We start from the raw sequence: 17,723 nt of genomic DNA, 5'->3' as shown, positions 1-17,723 counted from the left end.
TTCGGATAACTGATAATTTACAAAATAAATTTGTACCATGTCATAGGAACAATAGTTATGAAAGAAAGAAACGCTTATGTTAAACACAAAACTGTTTATATTTGATCACAGTCGTGCGAATTTATACCTTAAATAAAATAGTAGTAATAGTACATCAAATAAAGCATTCATTTGAGAAAATAATTCGATGATTGTCCTTTGCTTCAGACCTAGACCATTTTTTTTGCCACTAAATCTTGCACCAGTGCCCGTTTGCGAGACTACATGGCACTCAAATTTGAATTTATCACTGGAACACTTTTGGTTGACAAATGTTTTGTTTGATCGGTATTCAGATAATCGATGCTCTACTGTACCACACAATAATTTAGATGTGTTTCAGAAATGTAACCGTGCCTTATTAAAATTTGACGTTTCCGCATGATGACAGAAATATGACAAAAAATTTTTGCACCGTGTGGAAACGCGGCCTAAAATGATTGTTGGGGAAAGTGATGTCTGTGAAGCAGAGACGGTTGTGCGTGAGTCAGGCTGGCCTACCTGGAGCAGAAAGGACGCACGGTGAGCCCGTCGCAGCAGCTGTCCGAGGTGTACAGTCACTTTGCGAGCCAACTGGTGCAGCAGTTCCACGTGCTGGTGCTGTGCGTGGACGTGCTAGGCAACCCGTACAGCGTCGCCCCCGGCCTTGCCGGCGGCCCGGGCGACTTCTTCTACGAGCCCTGCACAGTGAGCCTTACTTACCCTGTTGTGTCCGTAGTCTCGTATAGCCTGGTAGCTCAATGCTTACACAACTAAACATGTCCCAAGCTAGTGTAAAACCTTGCTTCATGTACCATATGTAGTTTACTGAAAGCCTGGACGGACTCGCAGGGTTAAACTTGCTCGGCAAGTTAAATATAAGATTATGCGGTTTTTGAAGTAAAATATTTTTGGGCGTGATAAGAGTAAAATTTCAAGGCCAAATTTTGATGCAGCTTTTTTTGTAGAACATTGTTTTGAAACATTTCTGATGTGCAGTCAGCTGTGAATGCCTTAAATTTAATATTTGCTACAAGCGCGCTCGCATTCCTCCTTGTTCATCCAACCGTGTAGAAAGCACTGTTGATACAGTCCCTGCATTTCCTACATAGATAGCGCTACCTGTTATGAATTTCATATTTCGTTCAAAGATTTGGCATGCTCCAAATGGCAGGATTGTTTGAAGAAACAGTAACATGCACAGTTTTTAACAATAAGTAATATTTATTGTTAATTAATCATTATTGATTTATAAATGGTTATTAATATCCTGAACAGTTGTTTTAAAATGAGTTAAATTTGTTGATTGAGGTTCATTAATTATTTTTATTTTAATGAAATTTCTAATAAATATGAAAAAGTTATAGATTCTTAAATACTTTAAAAAGAAATGAAAGCCACAAAACCTGGCTCTGTGTTATTTTTAGAAAATGTTCTACTGTCTTTCTTTCTCTACATGTGCTCTTTTATTTTGTTAGCTTTTAGGCTATCAAGATAGGCTTCTGTAAACCATTTTAAGCTGTCGCACTAGCAAGCAGAGCTTTGTTAAGCTTGAATTAAATTAAAAATTTAAGCCTGCAGCAAACTATCAAGCATCCCTTTCTAATGAACTCATAGACGTGATAAGTAAAACCAGTGTCCACTAGTAAATATCCTATAATCTATAAGCTAATGGATTTGCAGTCTGGTTAGAGAAGATGAGGGGTGAAGTTGACTGGAATGCATTGGGGGAGGATGGGAAGGGAAACCCACCAACGCACTTGCAAGGACAGTGAGTTGATCGCTAGTTGTGCCCGACAGGGGGTGATGGAGTGCCCCGAGGAGTTCGCGGAGGGGCTGAGTCATGGGGCCCAGGTCCTGCTGGGTCACGTGCTGGGCGGTGCCTCCAGCGTCGTGTCGCTGCTGTCCCCCTGCCTCGGCGACCTGGCGCCCTCCCTGGGCTTCGACCAGGAATATAAGAAGGTGCGCGCTCTCTCCCGGTTCACTCAGGGTCCATCCAGGGACACCCTCAAACCCCATTGCACTTGCTCCTGCTCAGAAGCTACAAGTGATGAAATGATTTCTTCCTATATTAAGATTGTTATTTTTATTTGTACCATATTGGACAAGTACTAGTCTACCTATTTTTTTTTTGCTGATTTTGTTAATCTAAAACCCTTATTGTGTTATCTATAATCAAAGGAAAAAAAATTGGATGTTTCAACTTTTTTATTAAATGCACTATTAAAATTTATAGAAAATATATAGTAAATTTGCAACATTGGTTAATTTGTACCAACCTCTAGGATTAGTACAAGTATTTACCAATTAATTTAATAGAAAACTGCAATAGAACATTAGCATTGAAGAAGCAAGGTGCCTAATGAAGGACATGTGAGCTCTTACATTTACTCTTACGTTGATAATACTGGGCAAAGCTCAAAGGCAACACAGCCAATCAAAACTACTGAGCTACACTATTGCACACCAATGATTCCTATACGTTATAAGTTTTGATAAGCCAAACAAAATTTCCAAAGGCAATCCGAAAACCAATTTAGAAAAAGGCAAATCCAAAGTTAATCACATACCCTAACCTTCGTGCTGCCCACACACGTCGGACATGGAGAACTACCTGCTACCCAATTAATTACATGTTGCCTCGTTCAAACCTGAAATAATAAGAACGTCAGGCAGCCGTTGCAACTACCACGGCGACCAGCCACTAGAGCGCATGCGCAGAGAGAAGACTGGAGTAGGGGAAAAGGAGGGAAGGCAGTACAGACCACCAGGGAGGGGGCAATAAGAAGGAGAGGAGGAAGGAGGGAAGATTGTTGTTTAGCGATGACGTCACCCTCATAAATGTCTTCTTGCTGCCGGCACAAATTATACTGTGAATAAAATTAATTTATGACATTAAACGATTAAACCATTTCAGAAATATCAAAGGAAGGTTAATTTTATTTCTTGTTTCAGCTTTGTAAGTTCTTAATTTGTAAACAAGGCATACCAAATATAAGTAATTAATAAATAATCTTAGTCACTATTTTTTTTTAAGAATACAGATAATCTTTTCTAACTGTATGAATGGGTTCCAAAATATAGTCTAGTTTCAAGGTAATGAATAAATATTTCAGGTCTAATGTTTTGGGCCAATAGAGAACATAACTGGTCTTTGCGAGGCAATGTTAATTCTTTCATAATTAATTACATTGTATACTTATATTTATTTTTAAGTAGTCCAGTAATTTCAATTAATAGTTATAACAACTGTGGTAAACATATATTATTTCAAGCTTTTTTAATCGTGGCACGATGCTTGCTGGTTGTTATATCCTCTGCACCAAAATGATACCTTTATTTAACGGGGCATTTAGGATACTTCAAGTGCAACACATGAAGCAAGCTCAGGTTTTGTTACTATTGTTAAATATGTGTTTTAACAAATGCATGAGAAATAGTGAGCATCCTTTCATAAAGCCATGGCATGACTACCTACTGGCAGAATCCTGAAGTAGGACATGCAAGCGCCATTATTCTACAAAAGAGACATGAAGACGTAATGAAATCCATTTTGCAAAGCAAGAGCACCTGGAGTAAACTCATTGATTGACATCTCCTGTACACTCCACGCTCTAGTTACTCTATCAAAAACCCATTCGCCTTATCATGCTCACATCAAACTAGAATGTCTACTTCTTCCACTATTTTTGTTAGTGCCTGAACCCACTACCTTTTTCATACAAATTCATTTATTTCATGACCTGTCTCATCTGGTAACAGCCAACATGGATTTTGCAAATGTGGTTATATTTTCTAATCTATTCTCTTAAGTTTCTCCTGCGTGCCCCTGCTCACAGAGCGTGCGTCTTGTGAAACAGTGTCTGTGTGATCGGCAGAAGAGGAGGCCGTGCCTGCAGCACGCCAGCGACCTGCCGGACTCTCTCCTGCTGTCGTCCAGGACCTTCTCCATGGGCGTCGCCCTGGGACTGTCCGGCATCCTTGCCAAACCCGTCGTAGGTGAGCGCACACCAGTCTTCCAACCCCTTGCGCTCATTCACAGCCAGTTACACTAACATGAATTATTGCTCTAAAAAAAACACAAGTTTTCACATGCCTCAGTCACTAAATTTCACTATTGAGACCTTTTTCTTGGATAAAAGAGGAGTAATAGACACATTTTATATTTAAACATTTTTCACAATCCCTTTTACTCAAGATACATGTTTGTTTCGTAAACTAGTAATTGGATACACACATTTTAAACAAGGAAATATTTTGACAAGGATAATAAATTGGATTCATTCTAGGGTGGTATTAGTATGATTTACTGATTACCAAACATTTTTATTCCTCAAACATGATAATTTTTTATATTATTGAAATAAGCAATGTGAACAACATGAAAATGTGTGAAATTCTTTTTATGTTGATATATAATTTAACTATAAAACTACATAATTGCCAAGGTGCAAAATATTTAAGTGTGCATGTAGCAGTTTATAAACTTGATGTTTAGAATGGATGAAGCATGTTGAATGTTTTCATAGTGTATTCTCATAGACTTAGTTGCATGAAGATGTTGAACTACCTTGCACATTATATGTTTTATGTAACACTGTTTTTTACCTATGATTGTTAGGTCCACACAATTTTCAGTTAATAAGTTTTAGATTTATATTTTGTTATTAATACTTACCTTGTTACCATAAATATAATTTTCTCACTTAAAAATATTTTCATTTTTTTTTTCATTAATTTTGGACACAATGATTGGAGCAAAATTCTATTATTCACAAGTAAAAGAAAATTCTGTTTTGCCCAACAATTGTAACTGTGTTATAAAAATAAATAATGAATATATATACCTTAACTAATATACCGTATTCACTCGCGTAATGTCCGCCCTCGCATAATGTCCGCACCCTTTATTTATATATCCTTAAAAGAAAAAATTAAAAATTCGCATAATGTCCGCACCAGTCGTCTACGGCGGGCAACACAACTTTGGCCACCCCTAAAGGACGCAGTACGAATGGAAAGTTGACGGCTCTGTAAACAAAGCCGTGACCTTGAGCTGTCCTTTCTCTCCTGTTCTGAAAGGGTGGGGAAATTCGTTGAACTGAACAAAGCACGGTAACGGTAAACACAGCTGACCAATGACCAACACGCACGCAAGTTCAAGGCATGAGTGCGTAAAGGCCCCGCCCGCGTATAAGCCCCCCTCCTTGTTTTGTAAACATTTTTGAGAAAAAATGTAAAAACACATTTTTCTGGGTTTATCTGAGGGCAGGGCAGCTTGGCATGCATCAAACAACAAGCCATGTATTGTGAGCGGTGGGAGGTGATTTTGGAAGCGGCAGTGATACAGAGACTGGTGTTATAGTTTGTCCGTTCTCAGTAGGACCGTCGTGAGGCATGCCAGACGTAAGCAGTTAGTCCTATCTCAAACGACATAAAGATAAAGAAAGCTGGTCTCGCCCTCGCTCGCTGCCGCTGTGTTGATGTGGAGTGTTGACGGAGAAGAAGAGGGGAAGTGAAGGAGGAAGGGAAGTGGGTCAAGGATTCTAACACTCCTTTGTCTGGTTGGCTGGCTAGCTGGCAGGAGGGAGGTTAAGCCACGCCTCTGCCTCTCTCCCCTCCTGACACAGCGCTGCCTCTGCCTCTGCCTCTCTCCCCCCTGCGGAGTCGTTGCCTCTCTCACCCTCCTGCCGCGTTGCTGCCTCCCCCGCCGCCCTCATTCGAACAAAGACGCACGACTTGAATAGAACACAAAATTTTTTATTTTTGTATTTTTCCTCGCATAATGTCCGCACCCCATTTTTTTGGCCATAAATGAGGTCAAATTACTGCGGACATTACGCGAGTGATTACGGTAACTATACATAATTATTACTTGCTCGAAAGCTCAGATGTCATGATGAACGAGTAGAGATCTTTAAGAAAAAGCCTTGTATTTCAACTTAACTACCTGATACCTGAAATGCTGGTAAATAACTAGGACCCACTAAACCCCAGTTAGGGAGTCATCCCCAAACACAGTGTCAGAAACAAGTACCACTACTGGGTTTATTGACCGCTATGAGATTGGTGAGTAGCTGACCACAACTGTAGGACGTTTTAACATTCATTTGAATTTAAATCCCTCTTTGTGTTGTTTTTTTGTCTTTTAAAGCATTTGCATTAGTTTTTGTAAGACTTTATCAAGCAAAGTGGAAATATAAAAAAAAGTGTAAAACAAAAATAAAAGTTTTCCTAAATAATTATATAGGGACAAGATTTTATGGTTTAATTTTTAGGTCAATTTAATTTTTAAAAGAGGACATTTCGGTATTATTTTTATATATTGTCTTTAGTCATGAAAATAATGTATTATTCAACAAATATGAAAATTTATATTTCTCAGTAGGTATTTAACTTTAACAAAATAGTCACATTTTGACTGATATATGATGCACTTTTACAATAAAATAATTTGTAAGAAGCATGTGTGGAACAGAACTACTCATAAAAATGAAAATAAATAGACATATATTTATGTATTCAAAAATGTGCCAATATCATAAATGTAAAAAGTTTTTAATAAGAAATGCAAGATCAAACAAAATAAAATTAATTTATGTATTTAATGTAGTCTATACATTTTGGTGCAAATTCATGCTGAATAAATTACATTTATTGGATTTTTGTAATAAAATATTACTTTTTTATAATAAGTTAAGTTTAGTCAAATTACTGGATGATTTCATTTTTTTAGTTGTATTTCCGTGCTAAACGATTTATTGACATGCTTTCCAGTGTTATTTTGGTTTTATCACAATTCACCATATAATCTTGTCCCTAATATTCACACATTGACTACAAAGTGCAGTTTACAAATGTAAGGTAAAGAAAGGATAAAAACATAAATTTAAGTTGTTTAATGCTCCTATAAGCCACTTAGGAGATAAGTGTAGGAAGAAAAATATCAGCTCGGTAAGTGCATTTCTGACTCTCTCACAAAAAATTCTGTCAGGTAAAAAAAAATAATTTTTCACTTACACATGCACTCATATTAAACTTATTGTGGTATTGCCCTGAGCAGTACTTGAAGCCCAGGTCCCAGTACCGTCCACCGCTGTAGGAGAACACCCTGTGACATCTTGGCCAGCCGCCATCAGTGCTGTTTTTTTAAAGATATGTTTTCTTTGGTTTTAAGACTCTAAGCACCAAGATGGACGGCATCATTAATTCAAGTGTGACTTATGTGTTCTCTTACAGCCGTCCAGATACAGACTGGCAACATCTCATATTTAAATAAGTGTTATTGTTGACGCCACTTCCGCTCCTTTGGAACGGAAGCATAGCCTTTGTAGTCCTTGCGAGCAGTCCGGCATAGAGGTGGGTTGTTACAGCAATTTTCGGTATCTGTTCCAACCTGATACTGATACAGTAATGGACCTAGTTACAAGTCTCTGATACTTTTGTATCAGAGCATTAGCGGTCCCAGGAAGCGACAAGGTATCAGCATTCTCATTACAGGGTACACATCCTCCGTGCCTCATCACCAGCGTAAAAAGGTATCGGTGTCTCTGATACATTATTTATCACGCCCGGTAATTCTCTACTTCTGATACTCTCATGCCCGCCTGATACAGCCAGTATCAATCAGTTCAACATTCACTGCAGTTCGTCCTGGCCGTGTATTAATTACCACCATGTACATTGTTGCGGGCTGTCATGCTTTGTAGTTAGTATCTTTATAGTGAAATAAGGAATGGATAAGTGCAGGAAAAAGACTTCATTTGTGTGGAATTTTTTTACGGAAAATAATGAGTTTGCTAATTGTAATTTGTGTAAACAAAAACTGAGTTATAAATCATCATCGACTAATCTGAAGAAACATTTGAAACGTAAACATTGATATAGTATGCTCACTAATGTACGTATCTGTTTTTTTTTATTTTTAATTTTTGATGAAATCGTAATCTTTTAATGTATCAAAACACTAGTTACTAATTGTTTTGGGAAAAAAAAGTCCATCTGTTGATTACATCTATTATTAGTGTCAACTGAGAATTTATTTGCATTTTCATAGCTGTTAGGTGCACAAATATAAATATTATATCTTGTATTAATGAATTTTTTAATATTAAAATTTCATTAGTTTTATTATTGTACGAGGTTGTGCACGCACTGCGCACTGAGCGTACTTTGATGTGGGACCAGGGACGTCGGAACGTTTTCATGAGTGGGGGGGGGGGGGGGGGGGGGGGGCGAAAAGATGTATCACACTTACCTCAGTTCTAGAGCGGGGGGGTCCGGTGGCCCTCCCCCGGAAAAATTTGGAATTTTAGATGCAAAATTGTGCTATTTAATGAATTTCCGAACCAAAATATTAAATATACCATTCCAAGAATTTTATGACGTAGTATGTATTAAATACTACTCTGACAGTAGATGTAGTACAATTTAAATAAAATACCATCTAGGAATTTGCAATCATTTTACAGTATATTGACAATCATAAATTTGATCTTCTAATCAATAATGCAACGTTTGTAACTACTGGTTAAGAAAAATACTACTAGGACCAAACATTTATTGTGGAAAAAGGAGGGGGGCGAAATACTACTCTGGCCCCCCCCCCCCCCCTCATGCATAACAGCCCGGGGGCGACTCGTCCCTGTTGCCCCCCCCTGTTCCGACGTCCCTGTGTGGGACAATAACCAAACGACTCGTAACAATTTCGCTTTGCGCCTCTCCTTCAACGCCTTCCCCTGCGCTTCCTCCCCTACATTATTTCCCTTCTTTATCCCTTATGCGTCGTTCCTGCTCCCTCCCCTTTCACAAGCTCCGCCCAAGTGACCGTCATCTCGCCGCCTGAGAATTGGAGTGTTCTATGTTCATTGAAGTAGGAACTGAGATATAAGCATTTGAAAGTTCAAATTACTATGAATAGCATGACATAGAGCAAAATAATATTGGTCTTAAACTAAGAACAAACATTTTTACGTGCGTAGACGTGTGTGGATATAGTACAAATGAATACTAATATTAATTTCGTGTCCATAGCATAAAAAACCTAAAAAGTGGACATAGAACACTCCAATACTCAGGCGGCGATCTGCGATCGGGTTCTGTGCACGCGCACATTGGCCGTGGTGTTGTTCCAGGCGAATTCTGAACTGATACTAAAGTACTTGATACTTTTCAAGTGTACTCGTTTACCGTTCCTGATACAGGCGCATATCAGTAACAAAGTATCAAGTTGATACTTTTCGACCCACCTCTAGTCCGGCAGTCCAGCGTGACCTACCAGCGAGGGCAGACCCTATCCGAGTCACTCAACAATTATTTGTTTAACCTTTTCCATATTATCTGGGGTTCCATAGGGATCTCACCATGTGTTTTTTGAGTGGAGGGCTTGACACCCCCCCCCCCCCCCCCCCCTTTTCATTATTTAACAACCTCGCTTTGTCAGACATAAGCAGGCAACATCTTACAGGACCGACCGACTCCGATGTGTGTTTAATCGTTGATCTCCTGCACGGACGCATGCCGGTCACAACATTTTGAACTGTGAGCAAGTGCCTTGTAACTGAACTAAATTACAGTTTTATCGAGGAGTGTGGAAAATAATTACAGTTGTACTTCCGAGTGCATTTGGCCACTTTAATAAAACAGGATGTAACCACTACCATATGTATGAGTACTACTTTCCCTCTCATCCTGTCCCAGTATGTGTCCACACGAGACCGTGCCTAGTCTCGAGAGAGGCATGTTCACAGGTCAACTAGTCCAAACTTTGTCTGGATACCACCATTTATCTCCAGAATAGGTGACGTCCTCCAGTAAGCCACACGGGCCCTGTGAGAGGTTGCTCTTACCAAGAGAGACCTGGCACCAGGTAACAAAACCTACGAGCAATGCTACCGGGAGACATCTACCACTTTTCCACACTCACTGTGGAAACCAACTCGCGTCAAACTGAATGTTGTAACAATGGATTATTTTAGAGATGGAATAATTTAAAGGTCTTCAAATAAAACTGTCAGATGTTCCCTTACTAATAATCAATAACTAGATGCTGTAATATTATCATTAAAAAACTAGTGTGCAGGAGCTAATTTCTTTTCTGTTGTCCTCTATCTATTGTAGATGTTGTAATGGTGCTGAATTTTTTTTTATTCATACACTACTTACTTCACTGTTAAAAATGTTGATAATGCTTTGTATGAAATCAATAATTTTAAATGGTTTTCTACACAGAAGTTTCATTTAAGGCCCTTGAACTTATATTTGGTTTTTAGGTTTTAGCTGGGTCATTGTTGTCGAGTATCTTAATATTTTGGCCAACAAACACATTAGCAGTTTTTCAGTGAAGTCACAAAATAGGTAGCAATTTACCTAAATACTAAAGATAAGTCCGTAATTTGAAACTCTTGGCTACCATATGATATTGACTTTTCTAAATCTCAAAAAACCCAGGTATATTCATTTGGCCTTGGTGATTCACCTCAAGTTCATAGCTCTGCATTTCATGTCTTGGAGATCCACTCTTACTGCACTCCCCGTGAGACGAACGTGGTGCGACTTGAAGAGCAGCCTGGCTACGTAGTGAGGACCTAATGTGGAGCATGAGACAATGTGTGTGTTGTGTGCATGTCTCGGTCTGGATGCCCTGTCTGTTTGCTGTTCACTCTCTGCACAACACACCGCTACAGATGTTAAAGGTAGGCTCAGCACCTAGCTTGCAGCCTGTAGCTGACTGCAGGGATGGCATTGACAAGGATAGTTTTTGCTTTTAAAGAAGGCTTGCTTACTTCTTATACTTAACATAACCAGTATTAAAGCAGGCTGCTATCACTTTCCTGTTCTTGTAAAGAATGTTAACAAAAATTATTAGACAGCAAAGCCTAATATTTTACTTACGTGTTAATTGTAAATAGGTCTTTGACTTGTCTTTGTCTATTAGACAGCAAAGCCTAATATTTTACTTACGTGTTAATTGTAAATAGGTCTTTGACTTGTCTTTGTCTTTCACTTTTGTTTTTCAAGTGCTGCAAAAGCTTTATAATATATGTAGTACTCTCAAAGAAATTAATTAAAGTTGTATTGTTATTTTTTTTACACTACATTAAAAGTCCATTCTTGACAGAAACTCATTTAATTGCATTAGGAGAGTAAAATATTATAATAATTGATGATGATTTAATTTTAGTGTTAACTTTAGGGACAAGATTATATAGTTATTTGCGATGAAACCAAACTAACACTGAAAACCATGTCAATACACCATATAACACTGAAATCCAAGTTAATACATTATGAAGCAGCGTCATTAACCAAAACTCAACTCAAAATACGAAACCGTAATCTTTTAATGTATTAATTTGAATTAATGTAAATTATTTAGCATGGAGTTATTACCAAAAAATATTTACTAAATAGATAAAACAAAATTTTAATTTTTTTTTATATGGCAACTGTTATTAGTAATTACTTTTTACATTGCGACATTGGAACATTTTACAAACACACATAAACTTTCCCATTTAGCTTTTAGTGTTCCCAGTAGTTTGACATGCTTATTTCAAATTATTATATTTTAAGAGTGCATCATGTATCAGTCAAAATTACATTGTTTTGGTGAAGTAAGTGTCATATTTGTTGAAAATGTTCTATATTTATGAATAAACAAATTCATAAAAGATAAAAACAATTACAGTGAAATCTGGTGTTTTAAAAACAAAATTGGCCTAAAAATATAACCATAAAATCTTGTCTCTAAACATAGTACATAGTTGATAATTTTGCACAAATTTTGCAACTGAATAGTACTAATTCACATATTCTGCATTTTGTGCATGTCTTGAGTCCTATGGTCCCATGCATGTGTCTTTTAATTATGTGATGTGCTTTAGAAGATACCTGCTATTTAATTAAGCAACATAGCTGCTAACATAAAAATCAAATGTTAGTTAAATTTTAAAAAATTTTGGGTACCTACCTAATTCAAACAATTATCTATTAATTTATTATAATAATTACATAACTTTTAATACTCTTAATTATTTTTAAAAAATTTCTTGGTGTACTTTAGTATATTTTGATTACTATTTAAAAAAAAAAACATAGTGCAATTCATTGGGCACTAAATAAAATGTTTCAAAAAATTATTTTCTTGTCTCATAGTCAACCAGACAGCTTCAGAACAGTTATCATGTTCTTTCATCGTAGTTTCCATAGAGAGGTTTAAGGAATATGGTTTCCAAAACTGTTCGGATTAGAGCAAATTTATGCAGTAATAACTGACAAATTTGTTGCAAATTAATGAAACTGTTTTTAAATTTCCTCTCAGTTTTTTGACGTGACAACGTCTAATAAATCGATGAACGCCAGCTGCACGCACGAAAAAGTGTCCCACTACGGATGTGTTCTGTTTGCTCATTGTACGCATGCGTGGCATCTCTCTTCCACTCGATTGGAACAACCATTGATTTGACTTTTCAATCATATTTTCGTCATTTGAATTATTGATATTATGTAATTTAATGATCGTCCACCGATTTTCAGCACAATCGGTACGGTTATTTAAAAGTAATGTTGAATATTCAAGTACGTTTTTAACCAACAATGGTGTTTTACAGTTTCACATAATAATTCAAATTAAACCCGGGATCTTTTGCACAATGTTTTAAAAAATATTGTAACACATTATAAATAAGTTTGGTGTATTTGGGATGCGTATTTGTCATAAAATCGTGTAATAAAAACGAAATAATATTATTCCCCTACCGTGAACAAAATTTTTATAAATACTTATATAACATCTGAAACTATTACATTTTGAAGTATATTCTTGTGGCCGTGCGGTTAGCGTCACTAAGAACTGAACTGAACTGAACTGAACTGAACTTCCAATCCGAAGGTTGTCGGTCATATCCCGGCACCTGCAATTTTTTTTTTTTTTTTTTGTACTTGTAAAATTAATACGGCGCACCAACATTTAAAAGGTAATAAATATATTTGAATTAATGAATGCAAATAAAAGTAAATTTATTAATTAAATTGTACATTTCATTTCACTCCTTTGTATCCATACAAAATAGTGATAATTCAATAAAAATGATTCAATTTTATTCATAAAAGTATGTAGAGGTAGATTTTATCATATAAAAGATAGAAAAATTAAAAAAAAATAATTCTTCCTCAAAGAATATAATATTTTTAATGCCTAACTGGTTTGGTTGCAAAAACCTATTATGGCTCAGTCTCAGGCCAAATATGGTATTTCCTTTTCTTCTGGATCAATCATTTCATCAATGTTTTGTTATGACGTCACGTTAAACTATCGTCCGTAAACCGACTTTACAGACAGCCAATTTTTTTTCCAAAGTTTGTCTCTTGAAAGGGGACACGATGATTGAGTGAATGGGTGACTGTCTCTCACCAACGCAATTCCTGCTTGATTCTCTGCAGAATCACAACCTGATTTTTGACAAGTGGGAAACGTGGTAGATGTTGCAGGTTTTCTCAGAGTGCTCGTGTTTCTTACTGCCCTTGAATTTGGTCAGTTTTCAATTCTAATCTCATCTTCTGTTACCATTTCTGAAGGCCCCGATGTCAGTGAACTTTTAATTGATAACTAATTCATTTGCATTCAAAAAACATTTCATTTTTTTAAATTATGTGGATTAACTGAGTAAATAATCTGAAGCCTGATATGTTCTTAAAATGATTCTTGCAATGGGTAAAAATTTTTTTTAATTTTTGAAGTGAAACATTTTTGGGCGCAATGGGAGTAAAATTTAAACGCTGAATTTTAATGCAACATTTTCGTGGAATAGTTTTGTGAAATGATTCTGACGCCAAAGAGATGTAAAGAGAGCACTTATGAGTCGAGGTTTGAATTGCCAAATTGGTTTCACTTCTATCACGTGAACTGAGTTACACTCACTTTTTTTTTTTTGTGTGTGTGTGTGTGTGTGTGTGTGTGAATGGGTTAATCAAATTCTCAAATACCTTTAAATCCTTAGTATTCAATATTTGAGGAAAAGGATTCAAAGAAAAATATCAAGGGAAATAAATAAAATTAAAAAATTCTGTTAAGATTCCCCGAGATATTGTACTTTTAACATGTAATTATATAAATAAAATTGCAATTAGTGTTGATTCTTAAAACTTGGATTGTGAAACAAACATGCAAAGGGTTGAACATTTTAACATCATAGTTATAATTTTTAAATTCTTGTACATTATTTTATTTTTTTATCCTTGACACCTAGATTCAGGTATGTTCGAAGTACTTTTAAGGATTCAAATTCAAGATTCAGATTCGAGACAATTGGGAACTGACCTATCACTATTTTTTTTTTTACATACCCACCATTTCTGGATACACTGTTTATCATAAAGTAACCTCAATAACAGACATAATCAAGGTGTCTTTATGACATACAGAATAACCAGCAATGGGATGTGTCTAATACCATATTTTAAATCTTAAGCCTGATGTTGCACGAGGTTTCAGTTGAGGCAGGACAGTGATGGTGGTGCGTGCCTCGTCCCTTCACAGGCGTGCACCAGGAGGGCGTGGAGGGCTTCTTCAAGGGCACGGGCAAGGGCCTGATGGGGCTGATGACCAAGCAGACGGGTGGCGTCGCGGACTGTGTCGGCACCGCGCTCGACACCGTCAAGAGGTGAGACAGCTCGGGGCTTCCGGCTACTTCGCAACTACCGCTTCACTCGCTGTGCTCTGTCTTCAGCAGGCAGTCACGTCACGCAGGATCAGTTACATGCAGGAGCATTTGAGGGAGGGAGGGGGATAGAACCTCTTTGCCTGCTATTTGCTTTCAAATTATTTCCTTTTGTTAGTGGAACTGATAGAGTTTTTATTCTTTCTTAAGATTTCGGCAGGGAGAAGGAGGTGAGGATGTAGCAAAATGCTAAAATTTAATTTAAAAATGTGATTTTTGTGTGTACTTCTAACTATGATTATTTTGATGCTAAAAAACATCTGTTAAAAGTTAAATGGAAGGTAACTTGGGTAGTTAAATTTGTACGAACAGTGAAAATTTCTAAGCTGTGCAAATAATAAAATAGCTTTAACATTTTTGGTTTTATTAAAACACTTTGGTATAATGTTTACCTGTCACAAAAATTCATAAATAGAAACAAATTTCAAATAGTTTAGTAAAAAAAAAGTGTGTGCTTGGAGTCCATGCACAACAGAAGTGAAACTTCTTGCTTATTAGTTATTAGGTATAGATAGAGCTAAATTATTAGTAATTTTTTATTGAACAAGAGATAAATTGAGAATAGTAAGGATGTAGGTATGATTTCAAATGAAAAAAAAAGGAGTATACAAACACAAGCAGCATTACGAGAATTCCTTAGCATCACTGTTGCATCATTTCTACGTCTCTCCTTCCGGCCGTCGTTACAACTTGCATACAGCACTCTACGCTACGTACCTATCCCCCCCTCCCCCATGACGTATTCAAATTCGACCGCTAGTGCATGCGTTGGAGTGGCGTCACCGCTGATGCACTCTCCTGCTCTACCAGTTCCCCCACCACGTACCTAACTATTCCCCTCATGCAATGAGAATTTTTGTAACACTTGAAAATTGTAGCCCCCTCAGCAAAGAAGTTTCACTTCAAATATTGTATTGAAACTCACTCTGCAACAAAATTCTGCCTCAGATAGGTGAGAAACTTTAGAGGCAATGTAATCCCATCTGCAGACGAGCTTGAAAGTTACCTAAATTGTATTATAAATGAAATTCAGGGTCATTCATGTCGTTAGGCTATGCAAGAGTTTTACCTTTCTCTTTAACTAAGGATGCAAATAAAATACTTGTAGAAGGCTGATAACTCATTGTGTTTTTCAGGGCGTGTGAGTTGGGGGAGGACGTAGTGATGAGGAATCGATTACCACGCTTCGTGAACCCGTACATGGTGAGTGTCGAGCAACACTTCTGAACAGTTGTTACCAGTGGCATTCAGACTCCTGGGGTCTATGACAATGTCTTCAGTGCCTTCTGCACATTCTCCTAAAATTTATTTGTACAGTGCACATTACATTGTCATAATTGTTGGTTGATCATTGGCTAAATTGCTGGTTCTTGTCCATTTTCAAGTGGTCATAACTGATGGTTATTGGAACAATAAGAAAGGCAGAGTCTGCTTCACTTGCTGCCATTATTCAATGGAGATTAATTCTTTCATATTTCATTAGATGATTACACTGAAGGGAAGCAAAATTATTAAAATTTTTGTTATCAATAGACTATCATCAATCTAAATGTGACACAAAGTTCCACATTGTGTTGCTGGCTAAGGAAAGGAAAGTGGGTGATGGGTATCTACCAGTTATTATTCATTTTTTATTTTAAATTTATATGATATAGCAAACATAATTTTAATCCACAAATGTATGATTTCTTGAAACTATATTACATGGTCAGTTGCGATAAAAACCGAAATGACACAGAAAAAGCATGTCAATATACCATAAACACCGAAACTCATGTTAAAACACCACAAAGCACTGAAATGCAATTAAATTCATGAACCTAATCAGCATTATCAATTAATACTTAACTCTAATGACAAATACCTGATCTTTTAAATATTAAATTCAATGAAAGAAATTTATTTAGAATGATGTTTGTATCATAATTTAATACAAATAAAAAAATTTAAAGTTTTTTTTTATCTTGCAACTGTTACTAAATACTCATTTTCACATTAAAAATTTGAATAATTTGAAACACAGAAATAATTAAATATTTATTTTATCTGTTCCGAAAAGTTAGACATGCTTATTACGTTATTACAAATTATTATATTGAAAAAGTGTATCGTGTGTCAGTCATAATGCACTGTTTTGGAGAAATAAGTACCATAGAACATTTAAGTATCATATTTGTTCAGTAATATACTATCTTTTTTTAAATAAACAGATTTCATAAAAAATAAAAACAAAAATACAAAATCTTTTGTTTTAAAAACATAATTGGCCTAAAAATAAAACCTTAAAATCGTATCTCTAATGACTGCGAACAGCCATGTTTTTCTAATAAGATAACCTTTCACTGTTTCAGCAAACTACTTTTGTTCATTAACAATTTTAAAATGGGAATATCATAACACGAACATAGTAATAAAACATCCTTTTACCTCTTCCTGCAGTCAACAACTGTCTCTGTGCAAGTAGAGATTTTTGTCAACAATAAAAAAATTACAATAAGCTATAAGTGTTAACTGCTCAAAACCTTTTAGCTCACTCTCTCACCAGAGGTTTCACATGGAGTTGTATTTTCATTAGTAAATAATATTTTTCTAGTTGCTATTCATTTTTTGAATTTTTTATTTTAATTTATATAAACCCACACCAATGTCGTATTTTTTTTTTTTACAATCTCTTTTTCAGCTGTTTATCAAAACTTCAACAATTAATATAAGTAACACAACATTAGCAAATGAGAAGCAAAATGAGAGAAAATTGTACCAGTCTCCAACTTGACTTCTTTGAAAGAAGCTAGCGGTGAATTAGGGACTGTGTGTGATCACAATGAGCCAGTTTGTTTGAGGTGGGTTTTGTACACATGTAGCTATAAAACCCTGCCAATGTAATCTATGTTATACTGTCGAGATGGCGAGTCAAGGTCGCCGCGGGGGACTGCAGGTGACGTGCACAGAAGGATGTGCAGTCGATCAAGGAAACTGCCCTCTACT

At 36.3% G+C, this 17,723-nt stretch overlaps 1 protein-coding gene across 1 annotated transcript in view; it reads left to right on the top strand.

Moving 5' to 3' along the window:
• The window catches only part of LOC134539961 (intermembrane lipid transfer protein VPS13A-like), a 392,760-nt gene that overhangs the window by 359,595 nt on the left and 15,442 nt on the right, over positions 1–17,723 (top strand). The window contains exons 56-60 of the mRNA XM_063382355.1: positions 531–726; positions 1,819–1,980; positions 3,897–4,017; positions 14,558–14,681; positions 15,875–15,941. Of these exons, the coding sequence (XP_063238425.1) occupies positions 531–726; positions 1,819–1,980; positions 3,897–4,017; positions 14,558–14,681; positions 15,875–15,941 (670 nt within the window). The remainder of the gene's footprint in view (positions 1–530; positions 727–1,818; positions 1,981–3,896; positions 4,018–14,557; positions 14,682–15,874; positions 15,942–17,723) is intronic.

The sequence above is a fragment of the Bacillus rossius genome, chromosome 1 (assembly GCF_032445375.1).
Source record: "Bacillus rossius redtenbacheri isolate Brsri chromosome 1, Brsri_v3, whole genome shotgun sequence".
Lineage (NCBI taxonomy): Eukaryota > Metazoa > Arthropoda > Insecta > Phasmatodea > Bacillidae > Bacillus > Bacillus rossius.
This window is presented reverse-complemented; position numbering and strand designations above follow the sequence as displayed.